The sequence below is a fragment of the Scardinius erythrophthalmus genome (genome assembly GCF_964197995.2).
Source record: "Scardinius erythrophthalmus genome assembly, chromosome: 19".
Taxonomy (NCBI): Eukaryota; Metazoa; Chordata; class Actinopteri; order Cypriniformes; family Leuciscidae; genus Scardinius; species Scardinius erythrophthalmus.
Window position 1 is genome coordinate 21,975,687 of NC_138239.1, and position 17,058 is coordinate 21,992,744.

The 17,058-nt window shown below is 39.7% G+C and overlaps 1 protein-coding gene across 2 annotated transcripts in view; it reads right to left on the reverse strand.

Annotated features, from left to right (window-relative positions):
* bcl11ba (BCL11 transcription factor B a) overlaps positions 1 to 17,058 on the reverse strand; it is a 51,052-nt gene that overhangs the window by 30,581 nt on the left and 3,413 nt on the right. For both annotated transcript variants that reach the window (XM_081394396.1, XM_081394395.1), the window contains exon 2: positions 6,446 to 6,833. In XM_081394396.1, coding sequence (XP_081250522.1) covers positions 6,446 to 6,833 — 388 coding nt within the window. The remainder of the gene's footprint in view (positions 1 to 6,445; positions 6,834 to 17,058) is intronic.

Genomic DNA, 17,058 nt, shown 5'->3' on the forward strand with positions numbered 1-17,058 from the left:
ATTTATTGAAGAGCCCTCCCAGTGTATATGTTGATTCTGAGAGAGGGACATGTACTCTCAATTGAGATGTTCTCCGCAGCGAGGGAGGATCCAGATATCTGTTTATTCTGGACTGTGCATGTTCATCTCTGCTGGGCAGAAAATAAGAAAAATATACCATCTTCTGATGTACTCAAAATTCTGTCTGCTTCATAACAATGTTAAACATCTAATGGCCAGCGCATGTTCTCTCAATTCCACTCTGTAAATATTGAATTTAGACATTACAATAGAGAAAATGTGAACTGAACATAAAAGATAGACTAAACCATGCTAGTTGATGAAACCTGAATGAAGCCAACTACCTACATAGTTACCCTAATACCTAATAACAAACAAAGATAAAATCTAAATAAATGCTAACATTCAAAACAAAGCACATCGTGCACAGTTTACAAAGCTGGCAAACCGTGCTGGCACCACACCACTGCAAGTAAAACTCAGAAACAAATCTTTCTGGGCAAAACCTCAAAAATAGGTAGGAAGTGAGGGCACGTAACAGGAACCGGCTGGCCAGGCTCAGTATCACTGAAGCCAGGACCAGATTGATCTCCAGAGCATTAAAACCTCTGAGAACAGAGATACACTACAGTCTCACTATTGAGATAAAACAAACGCATTAGTACAATGAAAATATATTACAGACTTAAAGGGATAGTTCACCCAAAAATGGAAGTTCTGTCATCATTTATTCGCCCTCAAGTTGTTGACTTTCCTCTCCTGAACACAAAATAAGGTATTTTGAAGAATAAGGGTAAGCAAACAGTTGATGGGCCCTATTGACTTCCATAGTATGAAAAAAAAAATAGTATAGTATTCAATGGGAGCCATTAACTGTTTGGTTACCGACATTCTTCAGAATATCTTCTTTTGTGTTCAGCAGAACAACGTAATGCATACAGGTTTGGAACAACGTGAGGGTTAGTAAATAATGACAGAACTTTTATTTTTGGGTGAATATCCCTTTAAACAAACCCTTATTATCATGTTTAACATTGTGCTGAATGTAGCATCTAAAGTAAAAATAAATAAATAAAAATGCTCAGTTGCCAAAGCAGAAATGTGCACAGTCAGCATGATTAATTTATTCTGTGAGCAAAGGTGTCCAATAAAATAATGTGATAATGTGATTCCAATTCAACTGGCCATGTGATCTCACCATGCAGTCTCCCATGAGGTGAATTTCTCCATGTTAAATAATACTTATTTTATACTACTGATAAGACCGGGGTCTTTTTTACTCACATTTTCAAGTACTATTCATTCCTGTACATGTTAACATTTTTAATTAAGTAATAAATAAATGACTGAGAGCACATTTAATTACCATTCACAATGAATCTGTGACCATCAAATATGCCGATACTGAGAGTGTTAGGCCCCGAACATCAAGCGTTTTTGGCTCCTGATGAATCGATTTGCATTACACCTACAAAGGGTTCTGCCACTAGACTCAAGACGGCATTAATGACATGTGCGGGCTCCGAAGCGACAGGGGCCCGGCAGTGTGATCACTCTCAAGGAGAGGCAGGGTGAGGGAGGAAAGTGTTTGAGGTAAATTTCTTTATAAATATAGCATGTCTCATGAAATATTCACCGCGACGATCTGGTGAGCCAAGGGTCAGAAATAACTCCCCCTGTCGCAGCACTTGTTAGACGTGTAAAGCTGTGTGAGTGTGCTTGGATGGTGTGAGAGGAGAGAGATCGAGAGAGGGAGAGAGAGTGAAACGCTGACAGAAACGGGCCCATCTCGGCAAAAGACACGTCCACCATCTCACCACGTGCTCCGCTGGCGTTCCTATGGTAATAGAATGCGAGTTAACTGATGCAGCCTGCTGTGAGGTTTTGACTGAGCACTAATGCGATTGTACAGCAATTTTTCAATCATTTATAAACATATATTTACAGTGCTTGCAGTATTGACATTCCTTCCTCAATACTGACATTTTTAGTACTTATCTTAGTATTAAAGTATTAGCATTATCTTAGTGTTAAACTTAGTTTAAGTAAGCCCAAACTGCCTAATATCCTAAAGCTCTAAGCTATCACATTAACACATCCATTACTGCAACCAAATATATCTGGACAAATCAAAAACTTTTAGTAACATTCTCCTCTTCCTATTTGCATGCTGATATTTAAGCTAACCTCAAATGCAATGTAGGTTTTGAATTGACACATGGCTGCATCACCACACATTCACACCAACAAGAGCTTGACTACAACAACACTAAATACTAAGCCTTTATTTACACCCCATTTGAATCAGTTTTCTTGAAAACTTAAAACACTACTACCATCCCTGTTGAGTACTGTACAACACAAGTATGACAAACAGAGCTTGACAGTCTTTACTTTCACCACTTTTTGCATATTTAAAATGTATAAACTACCCATCTGATCATATATGTCAGTGGCTGAGGATTCAAAAGCTTATTCAGAGAATTAAACATCAGCAGGCGAATAAGAGAGACAAATAGGAAGCTAACATTTCCTTAAGAGTTTCGATTTTAAGATTAGATTATTCAGACGTTATAATGGGACCACTTTAGACTTAGTCTACCTTAACCAAAAATACATATTCTAGGAATGTATGCATAATATTATCTCATCGCATAATCCTTTTGTTTCAGGTTCATGAGATCATATTACATTATTGCTCTTTAATTAAGGAATCCTCACAGCGAACGGTTTCTGCACAATGCATTGTGGTTCATAGCACCTCTATCGGAGATCTATAATTAAATAACAAGTACCATTAAATGCCTGGCCAGCTTCAGCAGGCTAAGCCATCTAGATGCATTAAGGGGTGGTAAATGTCTTATTTATTTGTTTATTTATGTACGTATTTCACATTTGGACTGCTTAATGGTGCACAGTGGCAACAGCTAGCTATGTCGGCCATCTCAGGGCCCTATTTTTCAGTTCCACTGAACTGTTTTAACCTTGCTGTGCTACACGAGAGGGGCTCTAGCGGCTCGTGCACGCAAACCAAGCCCTCCCTTTGCCCCCAGCAGCAGTTCCTATTGCCTGAGGGTATGCAGAATGTCATATTTTATTTAATTAGGGCCATTAAATATAATTAAATTCCGCTGAAACTTAAGAAGGCTAAGTGGCAATACAATACGGTGCCGAGCGAGCCTGTGTCCTGCTGATATTTATGCAAGAAATATTGAATTCAACCCTCAAGTGGTTCCTCTTCAATGGCTGTCCCGTATTGTCATAGATAACGTTGACTTTTTCATACACACTAATAAAGAAAAAGCCACTGGGAGAATTATCGCTAAAAGCAATTTCAGTAATCAGAATACTTTATCACAAGGTCTTTTTCGACTGATTATAGGGTTTCGGGAGCAAAGCACACAGTTTAGTTATCATTACGGAGTCTCAAGAGAATGGTTACGTATGGGACTTAATGAAGTTGCTGTTCAGTACCTTCACTCAACCAAAAACAAAGAATCACTTGGATGATTTTCTTCCTAAAGGCCCGTAATATACCGCAAGATATGAGCCATGATATTGGGAACGTTAACTTCAGGAAGTAAGGCCTGAAATGAGGCTCTTCTCATTGGACTATTGGTGAATCACACATGAAGGCCGGAAAGAGAGGGCTGATGTGATGGAGGCTGACATGTGGGAATGAAGCGGTGCAGTTTTAGACCTGTCACAACAGTGCTCGTGTGTCAAGGTTACACGGACGGCTTAATGAAAAGATCAAAATGCCGCTGTGAGGGTCTGGAAGTGCAAGGAACTCTTACGAAAATAATGTTGGTATGATCAGAGTTGGCTTTTGAAATCTTATTGATGGATCCAGAAGTGGTCTTCCTCATCCACATCTCTCTCTATCACCCGCATTCTCATGCTCTCTCTCATTTCTCCACTTGAAGCTAGCAGATGGATATATTATAGGAGAAAAAAAAAACAAATTCATGAAAAATGATCTGTGCTTTGCCGAGCAAGAGTACCACTGCTATTTTCAAGGCGGAGTGGCTGAGTGTTTTTTTTTTTTTGCGTGTCATTTTCTGTTTCACGTCGAGAACAAATGGAACGGGAAAGGTTTAGCATAAAAGAATACTTTAACCTGCTGGGAGGCAATTATGAATACAAGGCAGCCTGTGAGTGTTTAGCCGCATGCTCAAGCTGACATTCAAGCGTCTTAATCACTTTCAGAGGATGTTTCATCTGCCGTTATATTCTTCTCTGCGAACTGCCTCCCTCTCTAGCCCTGAATTAATAAAAGGTGTAAAATTTACTCTTGCTAACTGCAATATGATTTACAAAGGCAAATGAACTCCTTTCATTTTAAAATCCCGTTTTTCAAATTCTTAAGTTTAAATGAGATTAAAACTATTTTTCAATGCAGATCTTACCACAAAGGTGGCTCGAAATGAAGAGAGATTTAGTCATTTTGAATGGAATTGACTGAAATAACATGAATTGGGTAATCACAATTTTTTAAATCACTTTTCTTTTTATCCTTAAGCAAATGTTTTGTTTAACATTTACAAAATGAGAATTTTGTTGAGAACAAAAATTCTGTATACTCTGGAATAAGCAATTTAAAAGGTTTACATCATCAACAACAACAACAACAACAACAACAACAACAAAAAAAAAATATATATATATATATACAGGACAAAGATGCAAACATAGTCCAAACACCCGCAAGTGATCAGTTGACTTAACTTAAAAAAAGAGGAAACCCGTTGCCGATAAACTTCATGCATAATAGAAAAAATTACGTTATGTGGAACTCTAGTGCACACAACCTAATTTTTTTTCTATTATGCATTAAGTTTATTTACGTAATTAGCAGTTTATTTACGTAATAACTTTAAGGCAATCGGTTTCCTCACTTTTTTAAGTTTAGCTAACTGATAACTTTTTTACTTAATTGCAAGTGAAATTTACTTAAACTATAATAATTTACAGTCAAACTATAATGAAATTCAACTTTTGCTGACGTAAGCAATGTATCATGACTGTCACTTCAATTAATAATGTATCATTAAAAATGTTCAATTAAGGGCGCTTGTATATCTTTTCCTCTAGAACACCACAACACAGATACAGTATGTGAACGATATAAAGTCATCAAAAAATGTTTCTTTAGACTAGAGGAAGGGGGGGGGGGTATTTTCACATTTCACTACTGCACTGTTTGTCATTAATATGCAAGAAAAAAAAGCCATTAACTGTATTGTGCATTATTTTTATTTAAAAAGTAATTCTTATAAATAAATTCTAATACAGAAAATATAAAAGGTCTATTTGACTATTTACTGGTGCACTAAAACTTTCACTTTTGGACCCTGACCTCTTTATCTAGCAAATTGTGTGGTTAGCAAAGCACACGTTTACCAGTCAGTCTTTAAAAAAAAAAAGAAACATCACTGACGAACTGTAGTGGAACAGTTTGCACGTAACTGTGTGAACGCTTGCATCATATTTCACAACTAACGCCAACACTCTCTCTGTGCGAGCAGCCAGCCAGTCAGTCAGTCTGGGAGTGAAGTTTGCATCATGTGAGGTACTGAGTAATTTAGCAGCGGCCTCATTATTACAGACATTTAAATACACGAGGCATTGTGGTGGCACGGAATAAATTGTCTCCGATGCCTCGGGTAACTTTCGCAAATAAGGATTGCGAGGCATTAAAAAACGACGTTATTAAAAACCGAGGCAGTGTCATAAGCCGCTCCCCTGCGTTTCCCCCGGTAACTTTGTCCAACCTAGAATATTATTTTATGAGACCCATTTCCCAAGATCCCTCCGGCTTCTTTGTGAAGGACTTGACTGCGCTGTTTTGTAAGATAACTGGGAGAGTTCTCTCCCTACAGCTGGACTAAACTAAACTGCCTCTTTACCCCTATTCAATAGGAAACTCACTCTTTTAATCCTACTCTATTTCTTTCCTTCTCTCTTCTCCTCTCTCTCTCTCTCTCTTTTTCTTTTTTTTTTTTTTGAGCATTTGAATTTTAATGAGCTTTTCACCTTTTAAGCAGATGGCTCAGGCTGGATTTCTCCATGAAAGTAGGGTGAGTTCTCTGTCACGTCTTGCACAATTTGTTTCAACTACCAGAGTCCTTCAGGGGGTTTTAGGGCTTTGAGTCAGTAATGTGATGTTTCACTTTGCACGGCGTAGGCTCCCCTAATGAAATCAGCTGAAGGAAAAACAATCTCTCTTGAGGCTCGCAGATGAGCGGTATCACAATCACTACAGGACGCCCAGAGTCCTACCGAGGTAAATGAGTGCGTGTCTCCCTTTGTCTGCAACTCTGCAGGCTGTAAGTGTATGTTTGCGCACATCAGTTTTAGAAAACACGCTGGCGCGAGAGAACGTTCGAGTTCATTAGCGTCAGCTTCTTATGCCTGCTTGAAACTTTTCTGGAGAGAGTTTGACCTACCTGCCAGGCCACTTTCTAGCTTGGGGCAAATTCCTTTTGGGGGCGTCAACAGTCTCTCGTCCTCCTCTTCAGGTGTCACCTGGATTCCAATTTCGACCGGTTCCACCACTTTTCTCAGCTCGGCGCGGGGCGGCGAGGGGCTATTGCGGTCCGCCATCTTGTCGTAGCAGCCGTGGCCAGCCGTCAGACCCTGGCATTGCTTTTTCTTGTGCTCGATGAAGAGCAGAATGTCCCCCAGTGGGAAGGTTAGTTGGCACTGGCCACAGGTGAGGAGGTCGTGGTCGCCCAAGCCTGGAGGCAGAGTCCCAGGCATGCTGGGATCCAGCAGCGGGTGAGAGTGGAGATCAGCCACGGCCAGTCCCGCATCCACATGCTCAGCTTCCGCTACAAGGAAGACCAAAAGACAGAAGTGTTTTAAGACAACATGAAATCTTAATAAAATCTCCATATGTGCAGTGGTCTAAACAAAAAAAAAAAAAGATTAATAACTTAGTCTACTTCTGAAATGACTTTTCTTTTCTGCTGATGTAACCGAGGCCATGTGGTTGAGGAAAAACATTAACCAATAATACCACAGAATAACACGTTTAATCAAATTTCACAAACCAATCAGATCCTGATCAATGAAATCAAGTCCCACCCTAGATTATTTCCCACAAAATATTCTGTTTTTACTCTGAAATACATCCCTTCATGCAAATTAAATGCATTTACAAATTATCTTTAACTCTTCCAGATCCTTTAGCCTGCCTTCACCCTGATTTAAATACATCAGTATGGGAATTCAAAATAAAATACTGGCCACTTGGATGAGTAAAAATTATTTACTAATATTTTCTTTTCTTGCTGTTTCACTCTGAAATGCATCACTTACAAATGTTCATTCGTCATTAACTCATAAGTTGCCATTGATTCTTAAGCCTGCCTTCTTACACAAATTCATGCGGGAGAAAAAAAATGATATATCAGTATGGGAAGTTTAAAAAATAATGGATGACAAAAAATGATTAACCAAAGCATAATACGCCCTCACAATCCAATCAAATAAAATCAAGTGTCACTAAATTATTTCCCGTTTAATATTCTGTTTTACTCAGAAATACAATAGTCACTTTATGCAAAATAACTGAGTTGATAAATGTCGATTCTTTAACTCATTATTTGCAACTAAATCTACATCTTCCCATGCATTTTCCCTCCAAAACTGCATCCCTAGCCACCTTCATTCACCAATTCATGAAACAAAAACCTGACTTGAACACATCAGTGCAGGAAATTGAAATAAAATACAAATGGCGTGGAACTTGAGACACAATCACACATTTTCTGAGTTCAGGGTCAGATCATTTAGCATTTATTTATTTGGCAGCTTGTTAAAATAAAGGAAATGAATGTTGGGGCCCATTTAAGCATTCACCTATGTCCCATGACAGTCCCACTAAACTTCGAGAGCAGAAAATAAAGGCCGACTTCAATTTAATCATCCCAGCGGCCACACACGAGGCACCTCACTCTCGTTCGGCGTGTTCTGTCCTGTAACCAGCCAACGCTTGATAAACATCCATATGTGAGGCCAAGACCCAAGAGCAAAGAACTGTTATTAATACACAATACAGTACTTGTGAGGCTGAGAATGAGTCCGCCAGACTTGAAACAGAAAGAGAGTGAGTCTGAAGGGAGAAGAGAGAGAGAGACCGAAAAAAGCAAGAAGGAAGGAGGGAGGGTTCTGTTTTTGGCTGTGAGAGATATTTGCACAGCCATGAGAGCAAGAGGCCCTGCAGATCTTCTGGTTGATTCTGTCACCTAGATAAACAGTGCAGTGCGACGGGCGTTGAAACCACAGAGTACCCCGGACAACCTCAGTCCCTCTCCCTCCATTTTGAAATTTCAGCCTCACCTTTAAGTATGCGGCCACAATCGGCCCTTTGTAGCCCAACGCCGAGTGCAAGAGCAGTTTTATCAAAGACAGTAGAGGCCCTTGACAAAGCCCCCTCGGGACCCCCTGACAGACAGCTCTGTTGATGTTACATTTGACAGCTTATCCTTGCGCCATACTAATCATAAGATCTAGACAAACACCTCTCTGACTGCCACTTTACACTCTTCAGCTTCCTGTCACTGCTTTCATGCTCTCTCTACTCAACACGCTGCATGATTTGGGTGAAAGCAGGAAAAAAGAAGAAAAACACTACCATAGCAACACTTAGAGCCACACAGCGAGCAGGTGCGGATTTTTGAAGTGCACATAAATCTGGGAAGAGAATGAAGGAAGGAATTCTCAAACTGTCAGAGCCTAGATGACAAATGTAAGACATTTTTTAAAGAAACAACGACCATGTGAAACAACCCATAAAAGCACATATTAGGATCTAATTTATTAGATTGTTTTAATCATTAAATTTGGCCTGTGCACGGTTTTTGCTTTTCACCAGTACGAGGCCTAAAAGCCTCTCTGAGGCCAGAGAAGCGAGTGAATCCATGCCGCTCACTGGAACGGCATGAGAAGAGACAGACGCCGAGCGAGACAAAGATGGAGGAACGGACCACTCTGCTCACACAACACAGGTAGCCCTGTTTACATCTCCCAGAGGAACCGCCTAACCACTAATTTTCGATGATAAATTACGAGCAGCCTGCGCATCCATCTGCAATTTGTCCACGGTCCAAATTATGAATGCGGACAGATTTGTAATGTCAAGCTCGGAATGCAGCTTTGAAAACGAAACCACTAAACCCCCTCTTATCTCCATTTCAGACGAATACATACTACATTAGAGCGACTTTAGATCTGCATCCTGTTAAACAACAGCATCAACACTTTGCAATCATTAAGGAAGCATTACAGTTAGCATAAAGCATTAAAATTGTCACTAAAAGCACACATTTTCACTGGGTTCAGATTTTGCACCATAATGAAGGAAATAACTGAAGATGACTAAGGTACTTCAACCCCCCTTAAATCCAGCCCCCCGACCCCGACTCAGATATATAGGAGTGGAGCACAGACCTCCTCCGGGCAATTTCAGACCATCTGTGCATTAGATTAGTCTGCATGTAAATAAAGAGAAAAGCTTGCAGACTCATCAACCTACAGTATGTAATACACTGAACTGAAATTATGACTGTGACTTCATTGCGGTGACTTATTTTAAATATATATAAATATATTTTCAGATATATATTTTGTAATTATCTAATATATTTTTTCACCAAAAAATTATATTGTATATTACAAATGTATTATATTTGTATAATATTGTATATTACCATATCCATATCCATATGGATATCCATATCCATATTACCATATATATAGATAAGATAAAACTTGTATAAATTCATTGTTTTTTTGTTTTTTTTTGTGTGTGTTTTTTTTTTTTTTTGGATCCCACTATAAAGACATTTCTCCATTACTGGGGGAGGTCTCACAACAAAAACTGTTTTACATTTATCTGTAACTGTATTTGCACCTGTGAGCACATGCACAAAAAAGCATATGCGTTTGAACCGATAAATGAAGATTGCTTGCAGGCATATGTACGTGGGCAATATGCGTGCATGTACGCCTGTTTGTGTGTCACGCGTTTGTGCATCCTGGGAAGCTGCACCAGCAGAGATGCACACACACACACACACACAGGAACAACTAACCCTAACATACACATCATGACAGGAAGAGGTAATTTTCTATGATTTACAAGTTCAAAAAGACAACATGAACCACAGTGTATATTTTTGACATTTCTAATAGACTAGCTAAAATTCGCCAAACAGGTAATAAGTTGTACAATAAAAGAAAAAAACGTAATAAGCAGAGTTAAACTCTCAGACTGCGTAACAGGAGGTGAGAGTGAGATTGCAGCATCTCTGTACTGTGGGAGAGAATTTAAGGTGTGCTAGTGGAAAGCGTTAGTTTAATGTGTCATAGGTCTAGCACAGAGCTGAATCAAAGTGACAGCTGGAGAAAAAACCCAGAGTGGTTAAGAACGAGCGCAGCTGAAATTTTCTCTCTCCCTCTGTCCCCTTCTTTTGCTCTGTCTGTGCCAACCACAGGAAACACGCTGCTTGCAAGCAACGCCGCTAGTACGCACTTCAAAAGAAGGGACCCCCGTACACACACACACACCAGGTGTTGTAATCATGTAAACATACGGTACAGTCTTGGACTTGACTATAGAGTCTGAACTAATCCATAAGGGAGTAAAACACCATAAATATGTCATTAATTCACCCTTATGTCATTCAAAACCTGCATGACATTTCAAGCAGCTCTTTTCAATACAATTAAAGAGAATAATGACTGCAAAGAGAATTTTCAGTAAATAATAACTTAAATTCAGTCGAAGACTGAATATAGAATATGAACAATTATGATGGTGCTTTTATGGAAAAGAGCAGCTCAGACATTCTTACAAACCTCTCCGTTTGCATTCTACAGAAAAAAAAGAAAGTCATACAGGTTTGGAAAGACAAGCGGTTATATAAATGACAGAATTTTCACCTTTAGGAGATCTTTTCTTTTAAATAAGTCTCTTGAAGGTACGAGATTGAACTACACAGGCCCGATCCGGTGGTTTGCATTTCCTGCTCTAGGCAAACAGGTGAGAGTCTGCAATTCCTCACAGTCAGTAACACACACACACACACTCTCATCCACCAGCGATAACAATGCTGTCACCAAGGTAACATTACAGCTCATGATTTTCTCTGATCCCTCAACAAATACTCCATATAATTCTATCAGGGCCACCGAAATGTCAAATGTTATTTGTCTTTATCAAGCACTCTCTGGCAGGCGGAGAGAAAGACAGTGAGGGACAGTGGAAGTAAGACAGTCTGAATAAAATTTATAGGTGGCTAAAAAAGGATGATATGAAATTAAATCTCAACTTTGGATCAAATACACTTACTATTTTACCTCGATTTCATTTTTGAATGAAAAAAGCACAATAAATACTATAGGCAATATTTTTCATGCACATACTACCTTAACATCATGCAATTAGTAAAACGTGGAAATGTTAAAAATAAGCCTCATTCACCCAAGAAATCAACATTTATATGAGTCAGAATGCACACTAATGGGATTTCAGGAAAACATAAAACTAAAAAAAGACATGGCTTCCAAAAACGAACATCACAAGGCACGTCTTAACACAGGTCTGGGATTTATCCTTTTCCATTCTGGATTTGCGTACCATTGTTCACGGGCCCTCTGACTCATACTTACGAAGTCTTTTTGTTTGTGAGGAACCAAATTGCTGTTGACAGGTATTTGGCTGATCACGGTACAGTCTGGCTTTCCCTCCAAAACACACAAAGGTCTGCGTGTTAGGTAACAGCGCTTTAGCAGCCCAACGTTAGCGTACCTTTCATCCTCGGACTGTCGCCCTGCAAACCTCAACATTAACGCTCGGCGCTATTTGGCTCACGGTTGAGCTGTTGAGATTTTCCGTAGTGATATCAGGACGAAAAGTCTCAGACATCTTTAAGGGTTTTTTCAGCCATTGCTAATGTTAGGGCCTAATTAGACAACACACACCATTTAACGGATTTCATATTGTTTTTTACTGGGTCCATAAATTTTCGTATTTAAATCTTGAAAGACTTTATAATGCTGTCCAGATATAAAGATTTACCCCGTGCCAATTAAAGCCATTCACAGAACTGTGTGAGCGGAGGGCTGAGCGTGCTGAAAATGAAAGCCAGGGAAAGGGCCTAATCAAACAATAAAAAGCTCCGCTTTACTGTTTGTGCGTTATTTTCTTATGTTTCCCCATCAGCCCAAGCTGCACAGGAGAAGAAGCAGTGGGTGGGGGCTTCGCTTTTTGCGCTGCTACGTACACAAACCTCACCACACCAGCCCACAAACTAAAATTCTGAAATACCCACTCTGAGCCGCCCGCTACCCCCCAAGCACATACATGTAACAGAGATGCAGGCTAGCTGAGTAGGACAGGCTGGATTTGGGTTGAGTCTTCCACTCAGATGGCACGCAAACAAACAAACACACACACACACACACACAAACAGATTGACAAAGAGGTAGCGAGTCAACGGCAGCAGTCTTCACGTCCGCCGTGCGTGCAAAAGGCCTGTGTAACACATGCACATGTATCAGCGGCGCGTACAGGAATTTATCAGGAATTAATTAGTCTGTCATTAATCTGTAACCTACAGTCAAGCGTACCAACGCTCAAACCGCAAACCTCCGCCTTGCGCTAGGCCTCTAGTTTTTCCTGTTTTCTCTTGCTTAAAAACTTCTCTGTGACCTGTTTGTTTAGCTAAATTTGTGTCAAAATGCATTACATAAAACACTCTTCAATAAGTGACACCATCATGTTTTAGAAAACTGCTAGCCCGAAGGCCTTCGCAAATCCTATAAAATAAAAAACAGAACCACACTCTTTCAGGATATTTAGATGCTTTAGCTCGCAGAGCGCTTCTGTGCAGATGCAAAGCGCCTCGCCGAGGTTTTAAAACACTAGTAAATGCGTGCGCGGTGGTGGCGTGCATGTGTGAGCGCAAAGCGTGGTGCATGTGCAAATGAAGCTGTTAACAAGAAGAGAACAGGGATCATCGTGGCATGCGGCGGCGGTGGAATTTTAAAAGCGTGATCCTCAGCCGCCGCGGCGGCACTAGTCCATTGTTTAATTAAAAAAGGGGGGAAAAAAAGAAAATGAGTTGTCTTGCAGGTAAAAAGAGATTAACATGATGATGTCCACTGGGAGCCCGTCTAAGCATCACTAACCCTTTATCTGCAAATCTCATCAGGGAGATATTACCTAATATTTTCACAAGGAAAGAAGATGGGAGGAATTATGGGTAGCTGGAATGACTAAATATCACCTGAAGCTTAGCGTCTCTCTTTTTTCCCCCCTGCAAAGCTTTTGTTTCTAATGAAATAACACTAAAAGGCACGTGCTGCATATCACAATCGCAGAACTAGTAACACATTCCCACACAACACACTCATCTGATGCTCAGGAAGCGGAGCGTTTCCATGCTTGGAGCCGGTCAGAACTCAGCCAGCTGTGGGACGTCAAACACTCAAGCCACTATTACGAGTGTCTATCTCTCATAAATCAAGCCATGGAAAACTATGCCCACTTTTGATGCCGTCCAAAGGATTCAGTCGCCTTGATGCATTTATATTGACAGACAGCCATAGACTTCTGTACATTTCATCAGAGAGGGCTTTCTGTTGCTCTCTCCCTCTCCCGCTCGTGGCGCAAACAAAAGGCACCTGAAACTGAAAGGAAGAGAGAATATGCAAGCATATTAATCAAATGTGCCAGGCAGACATTTTGCCCATTGTTATGTGGAGTGTGTAAGCTCTGTAGAGGCTACCATTTTTTATATCACAGACTCAAATTTATTTATTTAGATGGCAAGAACAATAGGTCCTCAGTCAGAGGGGCCCACAAGTTCCAGAGACACTTCATCATTCACTTTTAAGCACGCTTGGAAAAACGAACGAGGTGACGTTCAACCTAAATTTGTTTGTTTTGGTGTCACGCTTGATGTCCTTTCTATATTTAAAGCTACACCTATCAAATACTTATTACACATCTAAATGAGCACTGAGAAGCGATCCAACTCTCACTGTAAATTATTAAATAAGTGCTTGAGCGCTAAAGACAAAGTAAAAAAAAAAATGGAGAGAGAATGACAGAGCCATCATGTTTTAAGAGCAGCTGCTGCTGTGAGGCGTTGACAGTTTGCATCTGAGCATGTGTTAATGGCAGTATCGTTTGAAACATCTATGCAGAGTCGTCGGAAGCCGCAGCCCCCTATTTCACTCGACTTAACCATTTAAGTACATTTAGGAAATATGTTTTTAGACTTTTTCAGAACTGTCTTCCACCCCCACTGGCAGACTTAGAGCTCCCCCTAGCAGGTCATGGCCAGCAAACTCTGCACTGCAAATGCAAGGTGGCCCAATTCAGCACCCAGACAAAACGAAAAAAGAAAAAAAACAAGGACATTTGATTCCCTGAACTCTAAAAGAGATTAATAAAATGAGCATTTAAAAAAGAAACTTGAATATATTTTCAGACCTGTTTAGTTTAACTTAAAATATGCTATTTTTTTAAACCCTGCCTATGCCATTCATATGTTTGCAAATTACATATAAATAAGCAAACATTTTAGACGTAAATAAACAGATAAAAAGGAAAAGACGATTTATTATGGATTTCTGAAGATGCACACCTGCATCCAAATGCACTTTTTTAGCTACTATAATCAAATATGTTAATGTCTTAACAAACAGGCAAGAATGTGTATTGATTCGAGCTATTATCATAAATTAAATTCTCTCAGATGTGATGACATGAAGTCATGGCTAAAATTTATGTCCTAAACACATTCAAAAGCAAAGTTCCGAAAGACAGTTTCCTGTGCTGGCAGGTCTAATGTGAAACATGCATCTCAAGCAAGAGCTGAAAATTTATGTTACAACTTCATAATTCCACAGCTCACCGGAGGAAAATTACCTTCTCGCTGTCATCTGATTTCCTTCATTTGAAGAGGACATCTGTTAACTCGCTTTTAGATTTATTTTTAAAGCACTACTGTATAAAGGCACTACACTGACATGTCAAATTGAACAGGTGTAAAAATATCCTTTAAATTCAGCTAAATCGGTGATGACATGCTCACATGAATACACTCAGTGAACGTAAATATTAAGAAAATGTATCTAAAAATGACAGTAATTTAGAAAACATTAAGGGCTTGTACGATACTTGATTTTCATAATTCTTATTTGAAAACGACAAAACTGTAAAATACTCTGGATTTTTAGTTCAGTCAATAAAATAGAATGAAAATTCCAACATGTATAAAGAAAATACGCTAAACACTGCAACCGTTCGCATTTCACGCAGAATTAATAAACCACTGGGTTTATAGAATATGTGTTTGAGTGGCGTGATGTAGCACACAAACCACAGGCTGATAAACCATTAAAACTACTGATGTACAGCACTGCAAAGTTTGCAGATCGCTCACGCCGAGAACACATAAATTACCATTTGGACGTAGACTACACACACACACACACACACACACACTCTCTCTCTCTCTCTCTCTCTCTCCTGAACATTTGAGCAGACAAAAATTGCCACTCACTAACTCGAGGCTAATCCAGCTAAGACACCGTGGTTAACGAAACTAAATACCACAGAAGACATGCTGACGAGCAGACATGCACACACACACCCTTGTTTACAGCTCCAAATATGTCCTCAAAAATGAAACTTTGAGGTTGGGACCTTTCTGTTTTTGACCTTGACATGTAAAGCAAAAAACAGAGATATCAACTGTCGTCCACATTTTCATTGCAATTTTGCTGCTTTACAAGAAGCTTTTTCCCATAATCAGCCACATATCAAATAGAGTAAGAGTGATCAAGCTGGCACAGGGTCTTTGAGCTTGCACATTTGCACACATGCTAGCATGCACGAACAAAAACACTCGTTACATCAAAATCATAGCCACAAACTCGTACACATCAGCATGTGATGAGAATTCCGAACTACGAGGAACGAACGTACCCCTGAGCTCAGATGACTATCTGCCAGCACCTGGCCTACATGTCCTCTGCATAAAAAAACACTAAGGCATGATACGTTTGAGGAACCTCTCTGAAGCTTATATATTCATTCTCCGGTGAACACCTTTCAATCTCTAATTTCTAAGAAGGAGAAAGTCAACCACCTTCTTTTCTCTCTCTCTCTCTTTCACTGCGTGCATGTAAAAAAAAAAAAAATACACAAAAGCTTGATGTCTAAACTGGCGTCTGCTTTACTCTGTGCACGTCTGCATTTGTGTCCGTTTGTGTGTGCGAGTGTGTGTGAGGGAGAGAAAGCACTCAGGGAAAGTTCCTTGGTGTAACTGGAGCATTCTGAAATTTAAAGCCCAAATTAATAACCACAGCCATTGTACATGCAATGACTGATGGGACATGTGATAACTATAGCGACAGAAATTCAAAAAGGGTCATTTTCTACTAAACCAGAACGATTGTTTTACATGCGTATTGAACGGATGCAATTTATGCAGTAAACAAAATCGGTTTGCACATGCACATGCTGGTGCACAATTAAATATGAGAAGGAGATATAAACGACTGTCATGATCGCATATGCGGATGACACACAAAAAGGGCAGCGCATGCCCTATGGCAAACCTAGCTACATGCAATACAAACAAGTTCATGTGCATTAAGCTTTAAATAACATCTCAATTCTCATTCGGTCATAAGTCACAGTCATAATCGTAAGGCTCAGGCATATTTGTAAACTCAACAGCAAATTCAAACACACAAAGAAAAGGCATGCTAAATGTTTACAGTGAAACCGCGTACATATGTGCACAAACAGTAATAGATTAAGCCATTAACAAAAGAATGGTGTGTGTTAGGGCATATATGCACAGCATACATGGCCCTAACCCTGCAACACAAAACAGATTTGGGTGGTATTACATCACTAGGTTCTGCTATGAATTATCTATGCTCTGTAGACTACACTTAAGCATGAACATGAAACTAAATCAGGACAGATTTCATTGTCTTTTGAGTTATCTGATATGTTTTACTGCA